This window comes from Corvus moneduloides, chromosome Z (assembly GCF_009650955.1).
Source record: "Corvus moneduloides isolate bCorMon1 chromosome Z, bCorMon1.pri, whole genome shotgun sequence".
NCBI lineage: Eukaryota > Metazoa > Chordata > Aves > Passeriformes > Corvidae > Corvus > Corvus moneduloides.
Genome location: NC_045511.1, coordinates 40,239,668 through 40,265,458, shown reverse-complemented (window position 1 = coordinate 40,265,458; position 25,791 = coordinate 40,239,668). Strand labels below are relative to the sequence as shown.

The 25,791-nt window shown below is 37.7% G+C and overlaps 1 protein-coding gene across 2 annotated transcripts in view; it reads right to left on the bottom strand.

The window, feature by feature from the left end:
• Nucleotides 1-1,959: 1,959 nt before the first annotated feature.
• The window catches only part of TLE1 (TLE family member 1, transcriptional corepressor), a 74,358-nt gene continuing 50,526 nt past the window's right edge, over nt 1,960-25,791 (bottom strand). For both annotated transcript variants that reach the window (XM_032097577.1, XM_032097578.1), the window contains exons 9-20: nt 25,578-25,694; nt 22,431-22,484; nt 20,704-20,856; nt 19,724-19,868; nt 18,828-19,018; nt 17,316-17,392; nt 9,412-9,661; nt 8,001-8,248; nt 6,151-6,298; nt 5,625-5,775; nt 5,132-5,208; nt 1,960-4,967 (exon numbers count right to left, since the gene is read on the bottom strand). In XM_032097577.1, coding sequence (XP_031953468.1) covers nt 4,860-4,967; nt 5,132-5,208; nt 5,625-5,775; nt 6,151-6,298; nt 8,001-8,248; nt 9,412-9,661; nt 17,316-17,392; nt 18,828-19,018; nt 19,724-19,868; nt 20,704-20,856; nt 22,431-22,484; nt 25,578-25,694 — 1,719 coding nt within the window. In that variant the 3' untranslated portion in view covers nt 1,960-4,859. The remainder of the gene's footprint in view (nt 4,968-5,131; nt 5,209-5,624; nt 5,776-6,150; nt 6,299-8,000; nt 8,249-9,411; nt 9,662-17,315; nt 17,393-18,827; nt 19,019-19,723; nt 19,869-20,703; nt 20,857-22,430; nt 22,485-25,577; nt 25,695-25,791) is intronic.

The window sequence follows — 25,791 nt, the reverse complement described above, 5'->3', positions numbered from 1 at the left end:
ATCCTGTGTTCAGTTCAGGCCACTCGTGACAAGGACATTGAGGTGTGTCCAGAGAAGGGCAATGGAGCTGGTGAAGGGTCTGGAGCATAAGTCTTTTAAGGAGTGGATGAGGGAGCTGGGATTGCTTAGCCTGGGAGAAAAGGCTCAGGGGACACCTCATCCCTCTACAACTCCCTGAAATGAGGTTGTAACGAGTTGGATGTCAGTTAGCCTCTCCTCTCAGGCACAGGACAAGAGGACATAGTTTCAAGCTGAGTCAGGGGAGGTTCAGGTTGGACCTCAGGAAGAATTTTCTCATGGAAGAAGTTGTCAAGCATTGGAGCAGGCTGCCCAGGGAGGTGGTAGAGTCACCATTCCCAGAGGTGTTCAAGAAATAACCAGATGCAGCACATAATGCTATGGTTTAGTTGACATGTGATGTTCAGTCAAAGGTTGGACTAGATCTTGGAAGGCTTTTCTAACCTAAGTGATTATGTGATTCTGTCTGTGTTATTTCCTGCCATGAACTCTTGCATTCTGGTTTGTTAGGTTCAACTCTGAGTTGTTTCACCTTCCCCATTATGTAATAAAGTATGTCTGTCTGGCAGGACACTATGACTGAAGTCTTACATAGACCTACATTCTCAAATTCCTTCTGTGTACTTGTGGTAGGAGAGAAAAATAAAATCCTTCAAGGAGACAGCAGAGTTGGAGCCAGTCCACATTCTCCAGTGAAGTGATTTAAGGGGTAAACACCTTATCAGTAATGCAAAATCAGAAGTCAGTACTTCTCTTTAGCCCAAAAACTTTAAAATCCACCTTCCTTAATTAATGGAATGGTGGAACTTCCCCATCAACTCAAAATTGCACCAATATAGTAGAAAATATGAAAGATTATTCTAACTAGGCTACATAATCCCACAGGCTCATAAGTGGGCTAGTCGTTCCACAAAAATACAAACAAAAAAAAACCTACCAAGAATTAAACACCAAAACCAAAAATCAGTTTGTGAGTTAAAGCTACTTCAGTAACTTAGAAACTTGAAAATTCTACTTGTATCATCAATGCAAAAATGTGACCCAAAAATGATGTCAATCATTCATACACAGTAGTATATATGAGACTAGATGACAGATTCTACATTGATGTTAATATTAAAAAATAACACGTGTTGTAATGGTCTATGAAAATCATATTCATTTAGTGCTCCCTCTTTCCTTTAAAGGAAGAAAAGCCTTTGAAATGCCAAATGAGTTAAAAAGAACTAATGTAGATGAAAATTCTCTCTCAGGTACCAGTGGCTTGTAGACTAACATGGGAAATTATCATTACTTGGAATTATAATCAAAAAGAAAGTCTGACACACTGACAAATACGTTGTGTGGAATGATACCATGATTTTCTGCACAATTGATTTACAAAGGGTTATGCCAGTGCACATATACAAAATATACATATTAAAGCTGGCAAAGAATTTTGTTCAGTTGAATTGGTATTACCACAAATCCCCTCTTCATCAGTTATTGTATGCACTGACATCCAAAATGTCTTTTGTAAGGACTCCCTGCTTCTATCCAGCACTAGCATTTGCCAGAGCGGCATTCAGACATCTCTGAATACTGAGGGCCACCCAGCACACAAAGACTGTCCCAAAAAAGGGCTAACCAAAGGTATCTTTTAGGACTGTAATTAAACTGACCTCCCCCTCCCCCCCCCCAAAAAAAAATTAATTACCTACGCAATAGTTACTGGCGTACTTCTTTTTCCCATATCGTTTTTCTAGTGCCTTTTCTGCTGCTGCTGATCTCGGTTGATCTGTTTCTTCATTCAACAAGCAATTATTTCCACCCACTACTTTACACAGAGCTACAAGAACTTACAGAAGTTTCAAGCACCACAAGTTTCAAATCTTGTAGGTAATTGCATACACAGACATGCCAGGAGTTCAGGGAATCTATCTTTTCATTAAAACTTACATCTGCAAGTAGAATATGCTTTACTGTCTGACAAATGAAAAAACCCATGATGTTTCATAAACATTAAGTGAAATCTGAAACAACAAATGGAGAGAACTACTCATCCACAAGTATGGATGATGCATCCACAAGTTTTCAGATGCATCCACTAGTTTTCAGACCCAAGGCTTAAAGTAGATATGATGGGCGGGGGGGGGGAGGAGGGGAAGAATTAATTTCTTAATTACAATCAAGAAATATATGGTACAAATATGATTAAATTCATTCACATGCATACATTTCTGATTCCATAACTGCTCTGACACACTGTGCATTCTAGAAGCCAAGAAAATAAGGTATTTTATGATTTTCCTAACAGTATGATTTTGAACCTCCTGATTGCCAAGAATGTGATTACACTTGTGGTTTTTTTTCAATTCATATGGATATGTTAGAATACTTGCATTCTTGGTTCCTCTGATATCAACTTCAGAGAACAGCAAAAGGATACCTATAAAGTAAAAGCCAAGGTGATAGCAGTTTGGCAAAAATCAAAAACATCCTAACTAAAGCAAATTTGTGGATGCTGCTAAAGTCAATGATCACTGGCAGAGCCAGATGTTCAGAGAAACTTCAATATGAAAAGTGTAAAAATCAATAATCTAGTAAATACTTGATTTTTTAAAACTTTACCTTTTAAAAATGGCATAGCACTTCCCAGTATTTCAGTGTAGCAAATACAGTTAATTCTTTGAAAAGCCTGATGATTCTGCTTTTTGCCCCACTATGTCTGAAAGCAACATGACCAGCACCTAAACTGGTCTGTCATTTCATACAGATACAAATTAACAGAAAAGTAATCAACAAAGATATATATGGATACATATGGATTGAGGCTAATTTTAAATGTATAGGAGACCAGATTATCCTGAATGGGTAACATTCTACATTCCAAATGAATGTTAGTTAGTCCATTAAGGCTATTACACATCTACATGCTATAAAGTGGTTTCAGTAGAATGGTTATGTAAATTGAAAAGAAAGCCAGTGTCTCTTCAGACTACTAACTGAGATAAAATTTGCCCCCAGATGAAAAATTCTTTATCCAATCAATGCATCTGTCAGTCAAACTTGTTTCTTCCTAGCTATGTGTCTTTGAAAGAGCAGGGACATAGGCCATTGTCAAATGCTAGCAAAATGAGAAAGCAGCTCTTCTGTCTGCCAGTTTGTGTAATCTGAATTAGTTGTTCAAAGATATTCTTCTGTTCATCTGTACTCTCCATTAGCAATAGAAATTCTAACCAAATTACAGAATGTAGGAAATGCATGACCCTCACCAGTGCAATAGCAAAGTTTGTTGTCTAGCGCACAGTGGCAGAACATGTTAAACTGAAAAAATATTAGTTAAATAAAGTGAACACATTCTCTCCTCATCCATTGCTCTTGAGTACACCAAGAAAACTTGAAGATGCATAGCTTTGGTAACTGACTGCTTAGCATGGCTCTTCACAGATGTCACACACTGATGTGACAGTGGAAAGGACTCAAAAGTTGCTCAGCATGAATACATAGAGCCTACAGGCCTGCATAATATGGGACACTCAGGAAAATTAATTCTAATTAATTTGTAGAGTGAATTAGTTGAAAATCAAAATCCTTCTTAGTCAATATTCTCACAAGAAATTAAGAGGCGAGTTTAACTTAGTTTAGGTTAATTCACTTCACTTGCAACCCTGCAAGTATTTAACGTCTTTAAGCAATCCCCTGTAAAACTCACACTTTTGGTAATTTAGTTAAATTTACCTGAGTATCTAAGTATAGACAAGACTTTAAAAAGGAAATGGTCATTAACTACCACTTCTCTGTAAAACATGAAGGGTGCAACTTATCTAGCTTATCTAATCACAGACACCCTCAGTTAACGAATAAAGGCTCTGATGTACTTAGTTGAAATGCAGTCTCACATGAATTCTGTTCAGCTGGGGGAAAAAGGACAGGGAAGTCACCTCCTCTTGTAGAGAAATGACCAAATGAGTTATGATCAGGCACATATTACTGTATCTGCCAAAGAACATATACATGGGACATCAGAATGAACTTAAACTGAACAGCTTTATGAAATGTTCAATTTTTATATTTACACTATAATTAGTACAAAACTGCCTTTTTAAGTTTTCTGTAGAACAAGACAGTATCTACTGGACTTGATACCCTAGTATGTCAAATCAACTACTTTGAAGTATGATAAAGGAATCTAAGAATAGTTATAAAGAATAAGACACCATTTTCAAACTATACATAGTGTTTGCTTTTGCTTCTAAAAAGGTACTTATATCCCCAAAAGATTTTTAATTTTAAATAAGCAGGGCAAGCAGGGAGGGGACAAGGGGAAAGACTGGTTGTTCGTACTAAAGCCTTTACTGTAGTAAACTAAATATATTTACAATTTGTACAAATGTTTGACCTTCAACAAAAATACAAAAACATATCACAAGATGCAAAACCAGGAAACAAGTTCATCTGAGACACTGCTGCTCTACACAGGATAGAATGCAACTTGAACTGCAAGGAACAGAAAGGTATTTATCCCCCATATTCAGGCAATGAGAACAATTTGCATGAGGTCACAAAGAAAAAAAAAAATAAAAGGCTCCAACATTCTTCAGTAGACTTGGCTTTTAATAATTATGTCAAAAACCTGGGCTACATCTGTCCATCTTGCCTCTGTGTTCCATCTGGTCCACGTAGCCAATATTTAGTTGCTGGATGTTGCCTTCTATTTTGAAAAATTGGAGTAGTTTCATGGCAAGGTCTGGAACCTCAACACTTGTGTTCCTTTCAAAAATTCAAAACCTTTCTACGTCTACAATTAAGAACAATTTTGGCCCAGTTCAACTTCTAAAAGAATATCCCCGTCATATTTTTCAGTAGATAACTTCATAGACTGTAGCCTTTTTGTCTCCAGAGCCAGTGACTATGTACTTATCATCCACAGAGATGTCACAGCTAAGCACTGATGAAGATTCTTTGGACTAGAAGAAAAATAGAAATATTTTTCATCATTAAAAAGAAGTCTGTTGCCCTCATTTCAGTATCCCATTTTGGGTAGATCACATATATGAAGATATCCAAATCCACTCTTGGGACTCTGCATGGTTTTTTTTTTTTTTTTCATTAAAAGCAATATCATCCTCACCTGGAAGATACTGGCTCCATAAGGAGTTCTCCACGCATTAAGAAGGTTATCTTTCCCAGTACTCACAAACCATTTACCTAGAATATAAACCAGAAGGATTAAAAAAACATGAAAGACGTTTCTGACAAATTTTGGGTCTTCAATTCACATCAATGAAATCTGTTAACTAATTACCCCTATAGAAGTTCTTACCACTAATCAACACAGTACTTTTGCTTACAATCAATGTGGACACTCTGTGCGTTTACAGTGTGCTACATACTAGGAAATCTCTTAACTCTTCAAACAGAAATAGCTTTTTACACATGAATCAATCCTCACAACAGCCGCTAGATAAACAGATGGTTGGTTGTAGATAAGTGCATTTGAATTGATAAAGCGGAAATATTTATGCATTACTTAAGGAACTGAGATGTAATAACTAATGACTATGAAATAACTAATCAGCAATATATGAATTAAGAGCTCCAGTTCTATGTTCAGGGCAACTTACCACAGTAAGCAAACTTGAGTGACAATACGCAACTCTCATGAAGGTGCAGTTGATATTTGTCTGGTTTATTTACATGTAGCACTTCGACATTGCTGCTCTCCATTCCCACAGCTAGCCATTCACCAGTAGGACAATAACCAAGGGAAAATATCTGAAAATTAAACCACATTTACAACTTCTAATTTTTTTCCTACAGATAATTTTTTTCTGCAGTTAAAATTATTTGGGAGAGGGAGACAGAGAGATAAGGGCAAATTCACGTAGTTCAGTAGCAAAATTGTAGTTCAAAATTCAAGTAACTAAATAACCCCTGTTTTTACCTTTTAACTTACAAAAATAGGAAAAGAATAGTGTCAGGCTATCATTTTCTTCTATAATCTAAGCACATAAGAAAGCTGTGTTGTGAGCAGCCAAAAGAAAGAGAGGGAACAACCTGCCAGTTCTACTGGGCTCGATCTTACCTTTGATCCTAAGGGTTTCCTTTCCACCCCACACACTGCCCCAAGCAGTAGGAAAATCCAGTTACCTGTGATGTGAAGTCATGCTGTTGTAGCTGTCTCCCTTCTCTCAAGTCCCAGGATCTGACAGTGTTATCCAAACCTCCTGTCCAGAGCTTGGTACCATCATTAGAAATGTCAATACAGCTGGCTCCATCTGTGTGGCCCTGGAATTGCCTGATAAAACAAACCAGATTGAATAATGATTTCCTGCCAGAGCTCAAGGTAAACACTGTTGTGGTGTTAGTTTTGGACTCTGTACATGTGTGTCATCTCTTCTGTGTCTGCTGATGAGCAAGAATCAGGCCCTCCCTCTCACTGAGCACTAAATACCAGTATTACAAAAACATTTTCCAGGTGCTAGAGGAATGAATTGCATCATGGCTAGCTGAATAAAGTCAAATATTTCCTATCAGGTTTTGAAAAAAAAAAAAAAAAAGACAACCAAACCCACTTGTGAGAATATTAAAATCACTAAGGCTAACTTGGATTAAATCAAAGCAGTCAGGGAATAAAACTTCCGATTTCAGAAACCAGCTTCTGTATTTTTCTTTGGCTGCAAGTCAAGAAGATAAATAACAAGCAGATATACTAATAGAAAGGGATCCAGATAGAGATCCAGATAGTTAAACACAAGCATTGCTGAGCCACGAAGTTGCAGTCTCTGTGGCAGGAGATTACAAAAATCTAAATGGTGTAGTGGGTTTTATAACCTTCTCATTAGCAACTCTCAGCTTTCAGCAACGAGAAGGTCATCTCAAGTTTTTCTTAATCCTTTGGCAAAAGCATTCTGAGGCTCCTGCATTTTTCATCAGCAATTAGCTTTAGCAAGTCCTATGCCTCAATGTGAAAGGTGAAGGGCGGGTGGGGAAAAGACAACTAGCTTGGGAATGAAGGGTATGAATCACCAAGAGCCTGCCACAGAAAGGTCACACTGCACATTTTGTTTAGTAGCTCTGGTCTCAAAATTCCATGTGTTATCAATCAGCAAGATCAGCCAGCAAGTGGTGGGAACACATACAGCAAACATTTAAAAAGCAAGACATTCATAGATGTGTATAGATGCCACAGAGTGCACCTTTACAGGGACTAACTTTGTCATGTGCATTCTGAAAACTTTATAAAACTAAAATTGTATTTATTGACCTAAAAGTTCAACAGAAAGTAAAATTTGCATGCACATTAACATGACTCTCTGCATGTAATTTTCAGCTAATTATGGATATACAGGAAGTTTAATTGAAACACAGCAGACTAAGTGTATTCTGTAATTTTTGTGTTCAGAACTTTTCAGGTAACATGGCCTTTCCCTAATTAGACTCTCTCTTCTCAAAATATTGTAAGCCACCACTACTTTGGTAAGCATAAGCTAAATTTTAGCTTATTGTAAGCCCCTGTGCTTTCCTAAAGAACTGAGAGGATCCACCCTTTCAAATATGTTTGTAAGATTAATTTTACTACTTACCATCACTAAGTAAGAATTGAAAATACTCTTCTTTACATAACAAGGCTTAAGACAAAGGAAAAGAACAAACCTCAAAGTGTTCCTTAAAAGGCATGTTCAGTCTATCCCAATAACAAATCAGCAAGAATGCTGCTTGTAGAAACCTGCAGACCAATCCCAAATAACAGAAACCCACAGGAGTTTTTACATTGACTACAGTAGGTGACAGACAACCCATTAGGCCCTGAAAACACATCTTCCAAGACTAGGCTGAAGCTACCAAAACTAGTTTCTGCCTAACTGGGGTGTAAACCACTCCTTTGAATAACAGGCACTATTTACTTTCCTGTCATGAACCCTATTCAGGGAGATAAATATTTATGTAACTGTCCAAAGAGTAACTCCTATTAAAATTTTCTGTAAACAACGACTCACCTGACCAGTGTCTGATTGTGCAGATCCCACACTGCAATGTTCCCATCACTGCAGCAGGAAAAGCACACCTTGGAATCAGGGCTGATAGCCAGAGCATAGCAGGCAGGCGCTGAGGATGTCAGTTCTGCTTTGATGCGAGGAGTTGGAGCTGCCAGGTCCCAAATGGATAATGTGCTGGCTTCCCCACCAACAATCAGGGTGCATCCATCGGGAAGCAATTTACAGGAGCGGATGTAGTTATCTCTGTTCTGTACAACACAAATCATCTCAGTTACGTGCCTGCCAGTAATGACCACTAATATAATTCTGACTGCATCAAAGCTTTAAACAGTTTGTTACTTTTTCCATTACTGAAGAGGAACCAGGAGATCCTATAAGGTTTGAAACACCTACTTCTTGTCACTAATTAGAAACTACAGGTGCAGAAATTAAAACTGCAGACTCCTGTTGCCACAGTCTACTCTGTTTCAAACCTGATGAATGGCAAGGTTTCTATCTCATTACATAAAAACAGAGCCAAAGTAAGCTTGCTTTTCTGCAAAGGTACTCCATCAGTGAAGGTCACCAACAATAGAAATACTAAAGCAAATGACCTTTTATTTGGCATTTAACAACCCTATATGGAAATGTCATTCAAGTCTCATGCCCTTCAGATTTTTGAATTTTTCTTTCAAATACAATTTTGTATTCACAGTATTAAAGTTAAAAGATTAAGGATTCCTGTATTGTTCCTGTATTTATGTTGGTCCTTTGTTGTTCAACATGATTCTTATTGTACTTATTGATCTCTCATTTGTGATACTGTTGTTGATTTGAGAGGTACTGTGTGGGGAAGTTAGTGACAGAAGACATTTCTACCTTTCCTTATTACAGCCTTCCTTGACTGGCAGCAGTTTTTTACAAAATTGATGGTTAAGATCTGTAACTCAAGACACAGGAAAAAACACTGCAAGAATTAGTTAACAGCATTCCTACTATGATTTTTTTTTTTTTTTAATTTGCAGCAAAGGAGAAGTAAGTAGGGCAGTGGAAATGCTGGCTTAATCAGTCATTACTGCTCCATAACTAAAATGAAGGCTCTGCATCCAGACAGATACCTGCCACAGAACAGAATACCCATTCAACTGCACTGTTACTACTAGGCAATTACAAAATGATAGCAGTAAAGAAAGGATAAAGGGTGAAAAACCCCCAAACCCCCACCACATTTAATTGGATCAACACTGAAGCTAGAATTTTCATTTACAGTACATATTGCTGTGCTTGACAACAATAAGTCTTCTCAGTTAACACTGCACAAACCTCTATGCTGCTTCCTTTTAATATGAACAAAATCCAAACAAGGATAGCTTTTTTTTTTTTGAGTCTCTAAGGAGAAGCTACCCTTCTGCATAAATTCCTGTTCACCTACCAGGCAGTCCAGCTGAGACACAGGGCTCTTGTTGCCAGGCTGACTGATGTCCCAGACCTTGACACACCCCTTCCCACCCGTGTACACGTGTCTCGTGGGATTGCTGATGGTAACTGCACACACAACTTCCCCGTGGTTCAGAGTGTTGATCTGACGGGCGTGGCGAGGGATTCCTGGACCGATGAGGGCATCAGGAGGGAAAGGAACTGGCTGCATCTGACCATCTGCAGTAACATGAAAGGAGTAGGCTCTTTTGGGGAAGGGAAACAAGAGAGAAGACAAAACAATTTTAAAAAGCAGCCGTTGCAGAACTACAATGCAAGAAAAACACAGTATTTTATATTTTTATTCTTTGCCAATCATCTCACAAAAATCAGAGCTACAGTGCCAAGTAATATAGGCAGATGAAACCTCAGAAGGAGACAAGGATTCACAATAGAAATTTTCAGCTTGCCTCAGCTGACGTATTTGTGTAATGGCAAAGCAGGTTAAATTCCACCCTTAACTCTACAGATGAAGGTCACAGCTGCTATCCCTCAGCCACTTAGATAATCAAAAGATCTTTCAGCCCCTGGTTTCTAGCTAGCAGTTCCAAGTCTCAACACCACAAGTCCTATAGCAGCAGTCCCTAACCAGGCACTACTCTCATCCTTCCATGAGGCTTGTACCTTTTGCCTTGCAGGACCACAAGCCAAAGTTTTGCTTGATTCCTGCACCTCATCTTTAACATCATCACTCGCTGTGCTCATATACCTCTCTTTCTAGCCGGTAAGTAGTGCTTTAAACAGAAAACAGAAACACATAGAGTGGTTGCACACACATTTCATCAGAAAGCTGATATAATCTTCTCATAAATATGTTTTCTTGAATAAGTACATTGGAAAACCCGGAAGGCTCAATTTTCAAGGTACTTTTGGCACTTCTGAAATACCTTTTATTTGTATTCATTGCATGATTCAAGTTTACGGAAACTGAGGCTTGAGGAAGTGACATTCCAGCACTGAAGAAAAGCACTCTTCCTTGGGGAAAGTACATGAAATTATATTTTCATGGTCACTAAAAAGTTTAAAGTCAGCTCTACTCAAGGACAAGGGCACAAACACCAACTAATAAAGGTTTCAGGAGCAGGGGGGGTTGTTTGCTTATTTTAAATAATGAAAATACTGCTGTAAAAGGCTGATTTTTGCTATACTAGTGAGCTCCTTTTCTGTTACTTCTGTTGTAAGTGCACCCATAGTTCATGGTTTTAATGTTGTTACATTAACAGCATCCTTCAAGAGGCCAAAGTGGATAAAAAATTGTGAGAGATGAGTATACTTTTTTTTCACTAATGAGCTGCCATCTCCCTACTAAAACATTTATTTTTCTAATATATTCTTTTGTTCAGGATTTCCCTTTCTTTTCCAAATCTACTTTCTTCCTCAGAAATCTTCAATCGCTGTAGCTCAACTATTACTATCACATCCATCTTCCAAGAACCCAACAATAGACATTCCTATTTAATCTCCTGTTCTTAATAATAAATTAGTATTTTCAACAGTATTTTATTACCTGTCCCCAAGTATCACACAGTTTGAAATGAAAGAACAAGGAAGATGCCTGGTTCTGGAACAGACATCACAAAGCAACTGAATTTGCTCTGCTCCTGGGCATAAGTATTCCTTTGAAAAAGAGTGAGGAGAGATGAAAGAACACTACAGCTCTTTCATACAGAAAGTAACAGTGGTAACAGTCAATCCATGCAATATCACAGTTTTTTCTTAAGTGAAAGGTAAAAACTGGTTAACAGTAACTGCTCCTAAAAAGAAGAAATTAATAGTGCATATATATGCAATTCCTGTACTCAGTCTTGTTTCATGGTTGGATGTAAGAGCAGAAAGCTTGCTCAGAGAATACCCAAAAATAGAGGATGAGCAAGTGCAAAAGATGGCAGATCTTTCTGTCATAGAAATGTCAGGAATGGGAAATGTAAGATAAGAAAGGAAGTGCAAAGTTCACTCTCGTACATTTATACGAGGCACACAGTATATCAAATGTATTTTGTCCCATGGGACCCTTTCTGGGTTTTTGTATGAAGAATTATAGTAATGATAAAGGTTTAACTAGAAATCCATTCCTTCCTGTGAAGAAGAATAGAGACAAGACTGTCCCAAAGTAGCTATTCACTAAACAGATCAGTCACAGGATGGGAGAGAAAGCAGAACAGGAGTGGCAACAAGTCTGCTTGAGGCTGAACAACTGCTCAGGTTCATCTACACAATCCAACTGAAGAGTCACAACATTTAAGACACTGAAAAGCTTGGCCCCATCCTGGGCTCCAGATCAAAGTCAGTTGCAGAATATTTGTTAGCAGTAAGAGTACACAGAACTGTACAACTTTGAAGTTTCAGCCCGCCCTTGCTTTTATCATGGACTGAAGCAAAACAATTAAGCAAGTATTAGGCAATTTTTTCCAGCACGTTCAAGAGAATAATCTACTTGTCCATGACTTTTTTTTATTTGAAGGTTACAGCTTAAATGTTCTCTTCAAGTCAAAATACCTAAATAATTAGTGGTTTGAAGTGCTTAGGTGCATACATAGAGCTTCTCAGTTCTTGCTGAGATGGGGCATGAGGAAGACAATAGAAATATTTTTCAAGTACTTCCTGTTTACTGTAGAATTGTAATGACTCTTATGCTTTGAAACATCAGAGGCCTAAACCAGTGTATTTTTAATCATGCAGAATTTCATGAGTATGTCTGTGTTTAAAGTGGGGCTAAACTGATCATAGAAGGAGTCACTCTTTTTTTAGCATTTGCTTCTAAGACTAGTTGATCAGGATGTGTTTGATGGCCTAACAAACAGACCAACGATAGTTTCCTACTAAGCCAAGACAGCTTTTTCTACAATGCAAGTTATCTGCAATCCACCGTAGAAAGAAACAGCTACACTTTGCCAAATCCCTCTGCCAAGACAAGCAAGCAAAACAGTAAATGTTCCTGTTTGCTTGAAGACATGTGGCATGTAATGCTAATATCACCACTGCCAGCATACTTACGGTATGATAGATTAGTGCTTGTATCTGCTAGATATTATGGTATAACTTTGTTACACAATACCTTTTAACCTTGAAAAAACTTGCATCATTTGCCAGGCTGACACTCCCTAGACAAGGAAAGTGTCTGTCTCCAGAAGAACACAGGACTGGAGACAGCAGTGCAAATGACTATTTGCAGCTCAGTCACTGCTGCCCTTGGCTTCCTTTTCATCAGGTCACCATCACAGAGGGCCTGCTACTTCTGGGAAGGACTGGACTTCCTACACCTACAGAAGACTCAATTTTTAATGCACTCGACATATTCACAGGCCTCAATGCTCAAAAGTGACAAGAATTTCCATTGTCTAACCTCAGAAGAGTCAACAGCTAGCAAAATCTGACAAATTCTTGAGTTCCCTAAAGCTCAGGATTTCTTAACAGCCACCACTTGACCTTCCATTTTTCTTTTAGAACTGACCATGTATGCCAGAAACTGCTGTTTAGTCTCATGACTAGCACAGATTTCTGTCTCAGAGCAGTCTGCCTGTATAAAAGACAGCTATCCAATCATGGATTCCATGATCATCCCTCTTTGGTCAAAGGAGAGTCCTTCCTTGTGTTGGGCTAACAACAAACAAAGAAAATTATCTTATACAAATGCAATTAAAATTTAACATAAAACAAGCTAAGTACATATCAACTGATATGTAAATGTACACTTTTAATTAACTGAATATTTTGAAAAGAACAATTACAAGACAAACTTCCATGCCTTTTACTTAGAAGAGTTCTAAGAAATAATATACTGTCACTTATATTATTTCAGAATAATGGAAATATTCTTCTGAATTACTTCATCCAGAGAATTCTCCTCATGTGTGTGAAAGCAGTGCTGAGAATCTGCAGAGTTCCTACGTACAGCAACATAGTTAAGTGATACTAATACAAACCAGTTTCTCAGCTTAAATCTCCAATTTCCAAGTAAGTATATAACAAGTATCATCTGACATGATGAGGAGAAATCAGGATAATTAATTCACTACCCAAGAATATAGCAAATTAACTAAACTACCTGCCAGCTACACTAAGTATTCAGATTGATATACAGATGCTCACAATTCCTGCCTACTAAAGTACCATGCCTTAAAAAAAAAATCCCTCAAAACTTCCACTTCATCCCTTCAATTCAAGCAGACTTCTTTGACTAGCACAATACCCGACAGCAAAACGCAAAAGCAAAAAGTTCCTTCCACTCATGAGTGCATTTTGCTTTCAGCTTTTCTTTGCACTCCAGCTCATTTTTAATTGTAGTTATCACAGAAAACTGAATATCTGAGAGTGTTGTTTCATCATATAGAACAAAATGCCAAGAAATAAGGATAGAGGTTTTTGTACAGAAATAACTGAATCTTCATCTTCATACATGTCACCAAATAATTCTAGCCAGAGACACATGCCAGGGATGTACACACCCATAAATCTCCTATAATACAGTAAAATTAGCCTTCTTTTACAATATCTCTCACTGTACGTTCACTGTGCAAGTATGAAGATCTGAAGACCAGAGTTCAGTTCAGCAGAAGTGAAATCTAGCAATTCCAATAGAGTATAGTACACCTCTCCAAAAATACAATGAAAAGTCATCTTAAAACTAGATGGAGAAAGATTGAACATTTACCACGTAAAGTTTCCCTTTCCTACTAAAATGAGAAACATGTATTTTCAGGTTTTTTTACTGTCTGGGAAAACATGCTGAGAATATATATTTGTCCTCAATACTACCATTAATTCAGAATTTTAGACACCAGTGAAGCAATACTGTGGACATAAATCTTAACACTAATCTTGAAAATCTGTCTTTAGTCCACAATCCAGCTATTAGAAGGCATGGTTCACACAAACCAGAAATCCATAAGAATGTTAATTTAGCAGCTATAGAAAACTAAAAGCTAAGTAGGTACTTGCCAGAAAGACCATGCAAAGCAAAAAAAAAATTATTAGATCAACACACCAAAAACTTATAGTCCAGGGTATAATTAAATGCGTTAAAACAAAAGAGTTCAGGACTCAGACACCACATGTTCATGTCCAAATGGGTTTTTAACGGGCTACTAATTTTTCTAACAAGCAGGTCTTTAACAGATCTCAGAATGTACAAGGGTTAAAAAAACCTGGGTGCTATCAGAAGTGTCTGTCCTTCTGAAACAAGGGAATATAATTTTCTTTTGGGTGAAAAAGCAGTATAAGCATAACCGTTGATAAAAAATGTGCAGCCTTAAGCATACAGGAGTGGGGATTCAATAGTTCAATTTGAAAATTCTCTGTACCACTTGCAACAAGACTCACTAAAACTTCACATCTAATAAAAAGAATTCAATGTGACACCATATTTGCACTCAAGAAAAAGGCCTACTTTTAAAATAAACAAGGTGTACTCCACCAGTTTGCACAATTATATCTGCTCTGTACAGAAAATACAGGAGAAAAACCTAAAGTAGGTGAGATACTCAGAGATGCTGCAGTCAGCAGACAGCATCTAGCCAATCTAGACTAAAACAGGAGATTATCTTATAGCTGTCAATGGAAAGATAACAGATGAGTTTATGGAATTTTAGGCTTGCTTCACTACAATAAGCAAAGAAGTAATTTTAGTAGAAAGGTACAAGTAACATGACCACAAAAAACCTCAAACATTGCAGAACACATTAAATGAAGTGGAAACTAGGGAGTATGTATCAAAGTAGGCAGTATATGAAGCAGTGAGAATAAAGTGGTAAAAACATGAAAAAAACCTAAACAGCCTCCACACAGCTTCCTGCCCCAGACAAGTAATTTAGCTAAATTACCAGGATACAAAATAGGGCTGCATACATATGCTGTCCTTTTGTCTTAAACAGTGTAACAACTAGAACTCAGCCACAGAAAATTTCTGATTGAACAAAAATAGGCTTCAATAGCTTACAATATAAAATATTGCAAAGCAATAATAATAATGACTGAAACATTTCATATATGCTGCTGAATTTTATTGCAACATCAATGAGTCACAGCATCACTGAAGTATTTTATTTAACAACTGCTTCATCAATAACTAAAACATTTAAATAAAAAGAACTTACTGTGAAAACTCTTCTACATCTATGCACTACCTGCTCCACAACTGCTTCATCATAATAATGAAATACATCATTGAAAGCTTATGAATATACTTGTCCAGAAGTAAAAACTTACAGCCACTTGATTATGCGATTTCCACAAGCATTTTATTTAAGTATGCCAAATTCCATGAAAGTCAGCAAGAAAGTGTCTGAGTTTTGAGTACAAAGCCTGATCCTTACTGCACTAAATTTAAATACACCAACATTTGATACGCAACACCAACTCATTGAGCCCTCACTTCAGTAATCTTGTCAACATACCACCAACTTTAAGTAAAACCATGATTTAACAGGTTTCTCACACTGCCAACAGATAGCTAACCCTGTTCTCAGAAGTACGGTGGATAACCACAAAAACACGTTCAGGATGGCTTTCCAGACTTAGTCTGCTGCTTTCTTATTGTTATAGGAAAAGATCAGAAGAAAAGATACACTTTTTTGCCTCTAATCTGGTATCCTTTCAAGGATGTTTGCATTGCAAGACTGACATTACAAGGTATCACTAGTTACTAATAGGAGTCCAAAATTAAAGCAAACAGAAATATGTGAGTATACGACTTTCACCACAGCCTGATAACTTAGACAGCATCCTAAAAATAAGTTTCTAAATGTTTTGTGAAACTGCAAAAGGAAAAATTAGATTTAGATTGGTAAGTAGGCATTATGTAACATGAACATCCTGCACAGAAAGTGCAAAGTGTTAAGAAAGTTTCAAAATTATGTAAGTACCTAGGTAGAGAAAAACTACTCTAATTGCAAGTTCCAGTTGAAAGAGAAGTCAGGACTGACTGCCAAGTATGAACAAAGAACAGGTTCTAACAGAGTGTTGAAAAAACTGTTACAATTCTCTCTGCCTCATTCTGTCCAGAAGAACAGCTGAGTTACATTTGCTCTGTTAGTACCCGCTTAGAATACTTGTCCTAAACATTAATTGCATATTTTCAGAGGTCATGCATGCATGAGCCATGCTCATGCACTGGTAAAGCTTAGGGTCAATAGTCTAACAAAGCCAGATGACTGAAACATTTCATATATGCTGCTGAATTTATTTTATTGCAACACCAAGAAGTCACAGCATCACTGAAGTATTTTATTTAACAACTGCTTCATCAATAACTAGAACATTTAAATAAAAAGAACTTATTGTGAAAATTCTTCTACATCTATGCACTACCTGCTCCACAACTGCTCCATCATCCTTTTGCTCTCCAGCTGCACTCACACAAAAGGTCTAAATAGCTTGCTCCATTATGCAAGGTGTGTTATCTACTGCTGAAGTAACCATTCCAGATACCCACTGTCATCAGTTGCAGACTCCCATGCCTGATAAAACAAGTGCCAGACAAGGAGTCTGCAAGTTTGCACTGCACATTTATCCTCAGTGTATTGCAAATTCTAGTTTCAATAGATTTTTATCTAACACATTTTACCACTATTTACCATTTAGTCTGTAGTCCCCTTAACTTCCCCCAGAAAGGATGAAATAAAAAAACCTTAAAGTATACCTTCAACAACTTTTCCTTGGAAATAGGTATATACACACCTGGTTTGGGATATGACAACCACCATTTCAGAATTTTTATGCTGCAGGTTTTACCTGGAGAAGCCTAAAGCATCCTCTTAAAAACAACCAGACACCATCCCCTTTCAAATCCCTGTTCACTGACACAATATAACTTCATTCCCTCTAGATACTGCAGATATTACCAAAATGTTAAAAGTTACTTACGGTTTTCCCCCAGGAATCCCTGCTAGATTTGGAGGGATTCCAGGTACTCTCATGTGAGGAGGAGGATCAAACCCAACCTGACAACAAAAAGTGAATTAATCTCAAACTTGGAATTTCTCATCAATTTCTCAGCAAGCTTCTTTTCTCCAATCCCAAGATATTATGCACTTAAACAAAAGGTGGCTTTTACCCACAGTATCAGATAATTGTGTGACCCTCCATTGGGGGTGCAAAACCCAGATGTTTTCTCTGAGCATACTTCTGATAGAAGCACTCATATGAGAACAGAAAATAATTTATCATGCATTCACACCACTGAGCATAACACAGCAGTCCCGGTTAGCAGGGAGAGTCCCGTGTTGGCCATGGAATTACAGTCCATGTCAGCACCAAGCCATGCCAGTGCTCTTTACTCCTGAGAGAGCTAGCACATAGTCAGGCTGGCACAGTGTGGTGCTGGAAAGCAGCCTTGGGCCCCAGCTAGGATCTCACTGCCTCCACAGTGTTCTGTTTGGGCACAGCAGCTGAGAGATCTCTCAGAGAGCCACACTGTGGGGTGCAAACAAATTTGTCCACAGCTTAAAAAACGACATTCTCTTTACATACTGCAATTCCACTGAATTTTTATACCCTGAATAAGTATGTACATCAAATAATCCAAGCAGAAATTCTGGACCAAAAAGACTTAGTTTTTCTTCTGAACATTATATTAAATATTGTTATTGCTTTAAAAGCAGGGTGTATGCTATTTAGAATTTGCACATTTTCATGTAAAAGCCCTGTTTACCAGTTTGAAAAAAAGTGGTCATACAAGCAATAATGAGAAGTTGACAAGCATAAATCCAATTTTCCAAATTTACAAGTAGGTAAGTTTGTCTATGCAGAAAGCTGCCATCAAGCTCATGTTTGCAGAACCAGGCCCCTAGGTTATTTTGTGTGACAGCCACTATAACTACCAGGCTCCATTTACTTACTACACCCACAACAGCAACTATTCTTAAGACACCTGATCTCAGAGCTCCAAAATGACCAGCTTCTCAGGTTGATTTCCACAAAAAAAACCCAACAAAAAACAGGGACAGAGGCCCAGATGAAAAGACTTTTACATGCTTCAAGATTAATTTGTTATGTCTATATGGAACACAAATGTGGTTCAGCAACAAAAAAGCAGATGTCCACAGCTACAGTGAAATACCTTGTGTCTACCAAAACTACTTTTTCATTTACAGCATGAAATAATTTTCTGGCATTTATTCATCAGTTAAAGCACCGATGGAGGTGAAGAACAAAAAGAAAACATACATTAATACACTGAGATTCTTTGTTTTCAAGGTGCAAATTTGTTTCTTCAGCCACACAGCAAAGTGAAGCACGCAGTGAAGCACACAGTGAAGCTGTCAAGCCTCTGGCACTGTTATGAGTTGGGAATTCCGCAGTGCTAAATGAAGCATGTAGCTTTTCTCAGTGAACCACAACTCACAGGACTGAGATTGCATGCAACGTATGGCCTACCATAGGAGATCTTCCATAGGCAACCACGGCAGCTGCAGCAGCAGCAGCACTCATCTGGGGTGACATATTGTGCAGACTGGCATAGGCTGCCCCTGGACTGGTTAACTCTCCGTTCATGCCAGCGTGAGGTACCATTCCAAATGGAGCAGGGTACGGTCCTGGTACTGCCAATGGTGTCCGCAAACCTGCAGCTACAGCATAATGAAATTAAGTGGGTTTATTTATGTATTCCTGCATATAGGAAAGAAAGCAGCCTTTTTCCCCCCCCTCAAAACATCTCACCTTTCCCTCTCACATATACACAATGTCAAAAGACACTACCATGATCTGTCAGTACCACCAGCTCTTTTCAGTGTAAATAAGATCTACTGAAGTCTGAATTTGCTGATTACTTCTAGCAATCTCTTCTAGCATTACCTATTTCCATTTCTGTAATATTCCCCTGTTTACATTAATCTCTTCTTTGCCAAATTAAGCAGTAAAGCTGACAGACATGGTTTACACAGCTCATGTCTGAAGCAACTGTGTGTACCAGCCTGAATAGCAAAAGTAAACTTCCCCCAACATTTGTCAAGCTGTGCACTGCAGCAAATATTAGTAGACTCACACAAAGAAGGGATTGCATGAAGAATAAGTACCAGAAACTTCTGAGAAATCTTTTTGTATTGCATTCAGTCTCTGGATTATTTGCAAAAAAAGATAAAGACAGAAGTAAACAAAGAAGACTAAGAGAGAAAGATATTCAAACTCTTGATAATCTGAACATCTGCTTCTCATCAAGCCTTCTCTTGATATCAAGAACAAAGCAATATATTTACTTAACAGTCACAAAGAACTACATGTGTAAAAAAAGATTCATTTTGGAACCATAAAAACACATGAGGTAATGCATTCACCAGCTTGGTTAACCAGAGGGTCCATTGTTGGAGGTTTGCCAAGGCCTGGACGGAGTCCTGGAGTTGCACTAGTGCCTGGGGTTGGCACGTCACCTCGAGGAGTTGGTGTGCTGGATTTCAGAACAGGCGTGCTGGCTTTTTCATGCTGGTATCATTAAACAAATTAAATGAGTATTATTTTTAATCCAGGCCATATTATACAATTTATCACAAAAGCAGCTGGGCTGCTGGGCACCTACTACCTAGTCCCTCAGCCAATTTTCATAAAGTCACACAATGCTGACAACATTAACTTGTGAGAGAGAAATGCTGACCTTTCTGATTACTGCCAAAATTAAAATAAGAAACATAGAAAGTTATTTTCCCTTTTCTACTGACACAAAAAAAAGGAATGCCTGAGCTAATTTTTTTCTTCAGGAAAATACAGTATGCATTACCAAACTATTTTAGCTTGAAATCATTAATATTTCAATTATTATTTCATTAATATTTCAATTATTAATTAAATCTCACTACAAAAAGAAAAGACCACCATAGTTGATAGTATCAAAAAACCACGACACAAAAGTTACGGAGAATCAGATCAAATTATTAGTGATTCTGCAAGAAAAAGTCTTCAAGGAGTAACAGCTTATTTAGAAGAGTTTAACAAAAGCCTCAAGAACTTCTTCACAGGCCATGTTAAACTATAAGTTATTGTTCCTAAAAAAACCCAAACCAATGCTTAAGCAACTCTTGTTCTTTGCAGCAAATTTGCAACTCATTTGACAGAAATGTAGGAAATAAAAAAAATAAAAACAAACCAGAAAATATTGCTGAGGAGGAAAGCTCAATAATACTTTAAAGATCTGGAAAAACAGTAGCCAATTTCAGCTTCAAATGTTTAGTGCCAGGTAATTTGTGCCACAAGTAGTTCCTGAAAAATGGAGAGTTAGATTTTACAAGAAAAAATACTATCTGGACCACAGAATGCTACCTACCAGACCCATTTCTTTTGATTTGAGGGAAGTGGAACTTCCTGAAGAGGCTGTAGATGCTGGACTGCTGGAAGCATCCTTCTTCAGTAGGCGGGTTTTATCTATACCGTTTTCACGTGGTGAATGAGTGGGACTTGCCCTTGGGGAAGAAGGATCCTAAAACAATGGGAAGGGAAGAACAGCGCAGAGCCATGTCATAAACTGGTACACAAACACCACTAAGGAGTCTATGGGAGAAAAAAAAACAAACTAGAGGAATTTAAGCAGTAAGTGCAAATGATGAGACATTTTGTCATCTTTATAGAAAAAAAGCGGAAATCCTTTCATCAGTCTAGAGAAGTAAAGTCACATAGTTAGCAATCTGTTTTTATTTTACACTACATGTAATCATAAATCGTTTCCAAGCACAGAGCTTGCAAAGCATACCTAAGTACAAACTAAAGCAAGTGCTTAAAACGTGGTAAGAGTAAGGAAGACCAACAGAAACTGCAGTAACTTGACACTCTTATTATCATGTACACTCTCCATGTTCCCGCTAGTCGCAATAAACATTTCAATAACCTCTTTTAGTTGATAAACACCTTGCTCATCTCTACTTCAGAAGAAGAGACAGACGCATGCCTTCACAGATTTCACAGAGTATTTTGAGTTGGAAGAGCCCCACAAGGATCATCGAGTCCAACTCTTAGGTGAATGGCCCAGACAGGGATCTTTATATGCCATAATAGCTGTCACATTTTTGCTCAACACCATCTGTAATTGCCTTGCCACTTAAATCTACAGGAAAACTGAAACCGCCTCTCAGGTGATTATTTTTCTCTGTTCCAGAGGCATTTTCTGCATTTACTTTAACTTGAAATAGCCAGCCCCATGAGTTACAATGCTATCAGAGCTCTGCAGGTTCTCCATGCTCCTTTGGCTCATAAGAATAGCACCAGGGAGAAATCACACCTCACAAAAGGGCAATAAGTCTGACTGATTATTAAGCAGTTTCATTGTAAGCCAACCTTCTGAAAGGATTATTAAAATCACTAGTTGGACACCCATTTTTCTATTTGGCTGACATTGTTTGGGCCCCTGGAGCTACTGAGGACACTTCTCTATCAGCTTCTCTCCCTGTGTTTTGCAGAGAGCTGAAGAACCTCACTACCATATTCAGGCTTCCTAAATCTGTGTGTTGTATGAAATAAAAGATGAAGAAAAGGGAACACCCATCCCTTCACCTTGATGCCATTGCCAAATCTCAGCCCTGGAGAAAAAAACTGTCTACAATCTCTGAAAAAATCTTCTGAACTAACTTCATTCTAAAAAAACAGCATTTCTGGAAAATGTCTTTAACCAAGGACATTAAAATACAAGCAATTTTTAAGGCAACGTTTTTAATAACAACCCTACTACTAAATACAACATTAGATAATGTCTTCCCTTTCCATTCAAAGACAGTAGTTTGAAAACCTCAGCCTTCCACATGCTCTTCAGCACAACCCTCTACCCTATAGAGCAGCTGTGAAGTGTCAGAATGTTAACTGCAGAGGAAACAGACCTGGACAAAGCAGCAGAAGGAAAAACCGAGAAGGTAACCAGATAAAGCTCAGAGGAAGACACAGTAACTGCAGTACTAATAAAAAGGAGAAGTTGTGAATATTTTAACATATCCACACAGAGGATTATTTTTCTTCTAGCTTTAACCTTTGGGCAAACGTCAAGACTACAAAAATGAAAAAAGTTACCTCATTGGATACATCTACAACCAAGTTATCGTCACTCTTGTCCCCATCACTGTCCTATTAAAAATAAATAAATATAGTGTTCATTTCAATTAGTGCAATAAGAGCCCAGAGAGAAAGACTACGCATCTACTCAGACATTTGTTGTTTTTCCTAAACAAAAAACAAACAGCCTTTCATTAAGTTATTAGCAATAGGGAGAACAATTAAAACAAACACAACACCTTATTTCTGCTACAATAGTAAAACCCAAGTATGGTAGAACTAGTTGAAAGATGGCAATCTCACCATCAGTGCAAGATGGTCCAAAACCCCTCCTTATTACCACCACATAAACAGTGTAATCACTACTCCTAAAAGAGAAAGGTACTCTGTTCATACACTAATCTTGTGTTAATTTGGAGAAAGTAGTGCTTGTGCATACCTGGAAAAACACCAAAAAACAGGTCTCAGGAAAATGGAGCTTTTTGACATATTTGGTGAATTGTCTTCCTCAAATTGATAGTACCATTTTTCCCCTCTTCCAGAAAGGCAAGTTTTGAAATAAAAAGTTCTGGGGAAGAAAAAACTTCAAAAATGCCAAGACATTTCAACATTTCTGCCCAAGAAAACCAAAATACTTGGGCATTCCTGAACAGAAATGTTCTACTTCAGCTTGTCAAGCTGTAGTTCAACTGTTTCCCTTATATCTATGTGCAGCTGAGCTGTTTTACTAACTATTGCTGTTACTGTAGTGCCTCCTGGTCCCTGTCTCTAAGAGAGGCCAGGATTCTCCAGTAGATACATTCTGATATGCAGAGGTCTAGTGATTTTCACAGTGGTTAAATCAGAAGGTGAGTCTTGACTCAAAACCAAACAAAGAAATTAAATTAATTTAAAAACTTTAAATTTCTGGGGGAACAAGTCTGATATTTCCAATAAAAGTACTTTTGGTTAAAAAGTTTCTATGCAAACAAACCAGACATACAAGATTACTCAGCTGTCTCCCATCTCTTCCTTTCAAAGTGTCTGAGCTTTCACATGTAACACCAGATCCTTTCTCTCACTTAAGGTCATAATGCTTTAAAAAAACAAAGCAAAACCAAACCACCCAAAACCAACCAAACAAAAAACCCCAAACCAACCAACCAACAAATCAACCAACCAACCACCCCAAAAAATCCAACTGAAAAAAACCACCCCAAACCAACAGGTAGTTCCAACCCTTCCCTTCTGTTAACAGCTGAATCTTGCTCCAAGAAATACACAAAGATATTAGGGATCCAAGAGTGCCACTGGACAAAGAGTGGTCACTCTATTTGCTACTCAGGACGCTATCCACCCAACAGGTGCAAAAGAAGGACATGAAAGCTTTAGCTCCTGTTATCTGCCACCTCTTGAGAAGCATGAAGCACCCTGAGTGCTCGAACAGGTAAGAGAATGTGGGAGAACAGTAGATGGGACACTTGTTTGCCAGAGACACCACTCTGGAGGAGGCAAAATTAGCTGCAAAGCAATGCTTAAGTGAACTCCGCTGACTTTGTCATTTTAATAAATAGAAATTTACTGGGATTATCAAAGGCATCTCCTGTAACTTCTACTAATACCAGAAGATTCTCCTCACTAATAAAGCCACACACTGAAACTACATAGGTACTAATATGAAAATTAGTCCAAAGTTAAAAAGGGGGAAAAAATTCATTTTGCATTCTTTTTCCGAAAGCTACAGGTCCTATAACTCATTTATGCCCCTTTTGACAAAAGCAGTATTTCTTTGTCCCTACAAGGGCCTCATCTAAAATGAGCTCAAAACCAGCAGCTCTGTGTTTGCATAATTGGTGGACCTTCAAAAAAAAAAAAAAAAAAAAAAAAAAAAAAAAAAAAACGTATTCAAAACTAGAATAAATCTGGAACTTTCAAATACCCTTGCTTTACTCAATTTTTTATTTTGATGCTGCCTTTAGCTGTAAAGTCCATTTCAAACAAACAGTGGGCAGAAACATATTTAAAATGTGGATTAAAACAAAGTGCTTCTACTGTGCAATAACATCTTTTACATTTCTTTACAGTAGAAACACAGGAAAAACAAGCAAATTAAGCTTCTTCTTCCTTTTTATATCAAGCGTAGCTTGAGAATGCTTAATCTTCAAATATTTAAAATTAAAAATGCCACTAAAATATCACACCCTTAAATTTGAAGGAGTGACATGGGGAAGTTTGCCAAACCCTTCTGTAATCAAAATATTGTTATTAGAAAGTGGTGGAAATACAACTTGTAAAACCATTAACAGCACTAACACATCCAATAGCTTCTCAAAGACATTATCCAAGTGGAGAGAAATTAAAATTACCCTACTAAATATTCAGAAAATAAAATGGCACCTAATTTTCTCTTGTGTTTCAGTAACCAAGAATTAATTAGTGATCTAAATCACATAAACCAGACAATTTGCCACATTATTGCTATGTCAAAGTACAGTATGTTCTCCTAGATTTAAATTTTGCTTTTCAGTACTCTCTCACACCAGTCCTAGTCCCTTAGGCCTGTTCAAGTACCATCCTGTGATTTGTCTGAGCATTTAGACTTGAAGTTGAAAGCCTGTGTGAACCTTCTGAGGTTCACGTACATTGTTGTACTGAAGTGTCTCTTTGAAACCAAGCAACAAGCAAGCAAGTCAAAAATGCAGAACACAAAACTGTGAACTTTCAATATTTCAATTTGCTTTCTGCTGAAATTGCTGTTTCAGCCAAAAGCAAACTTCAGTTAGTTGGTACAGCCTGATAACATGTGCAATTTGCAATTATAACTCAGCATGGTAAGAGCTAGTTATCAATAAAATTTACCAAACCCCTCTCAATAACAAAATCTTCCATTTCAAACAAACCTGAGTTTAGAGCAGTCCAGAAAGAATGTCACAAACTCTGAGAAACGCTCCAGGGCATATGTGAATCCCAAACATTATGTCTGTTGAGGCCTATAACTTAACAACATCCCAAACTACTGAGTCACTACTCTTCCCACAACTTAAATCTTGTGTCCCTCTGGCACATATATTCATGTACTACTTCAGCCATAAGAAAGTTGCCTTGTTCTTCACAGCTCTTTTACTCCTCATACAAGCACAGCATGTGCAAATAAATTAATCATTTCTTTGACACAGATTTGCTTACATAGTGGCTGGAATCCTTATCATCCACCTTTCTCTTTTTGATGTCATTGGCATATTCAGGGCCATTCCTGCGTTTATCTGTGCTTCGTAGACTGTCCGGGACCAACAGAGAATTACTCTGTAAAGACAAAAAACAAGGTCAATCAAAAATCCATTTTAGGATTACTCATATATTCTTACAAACTCAAACTGATGTGATAGATGCTTTAGAAATG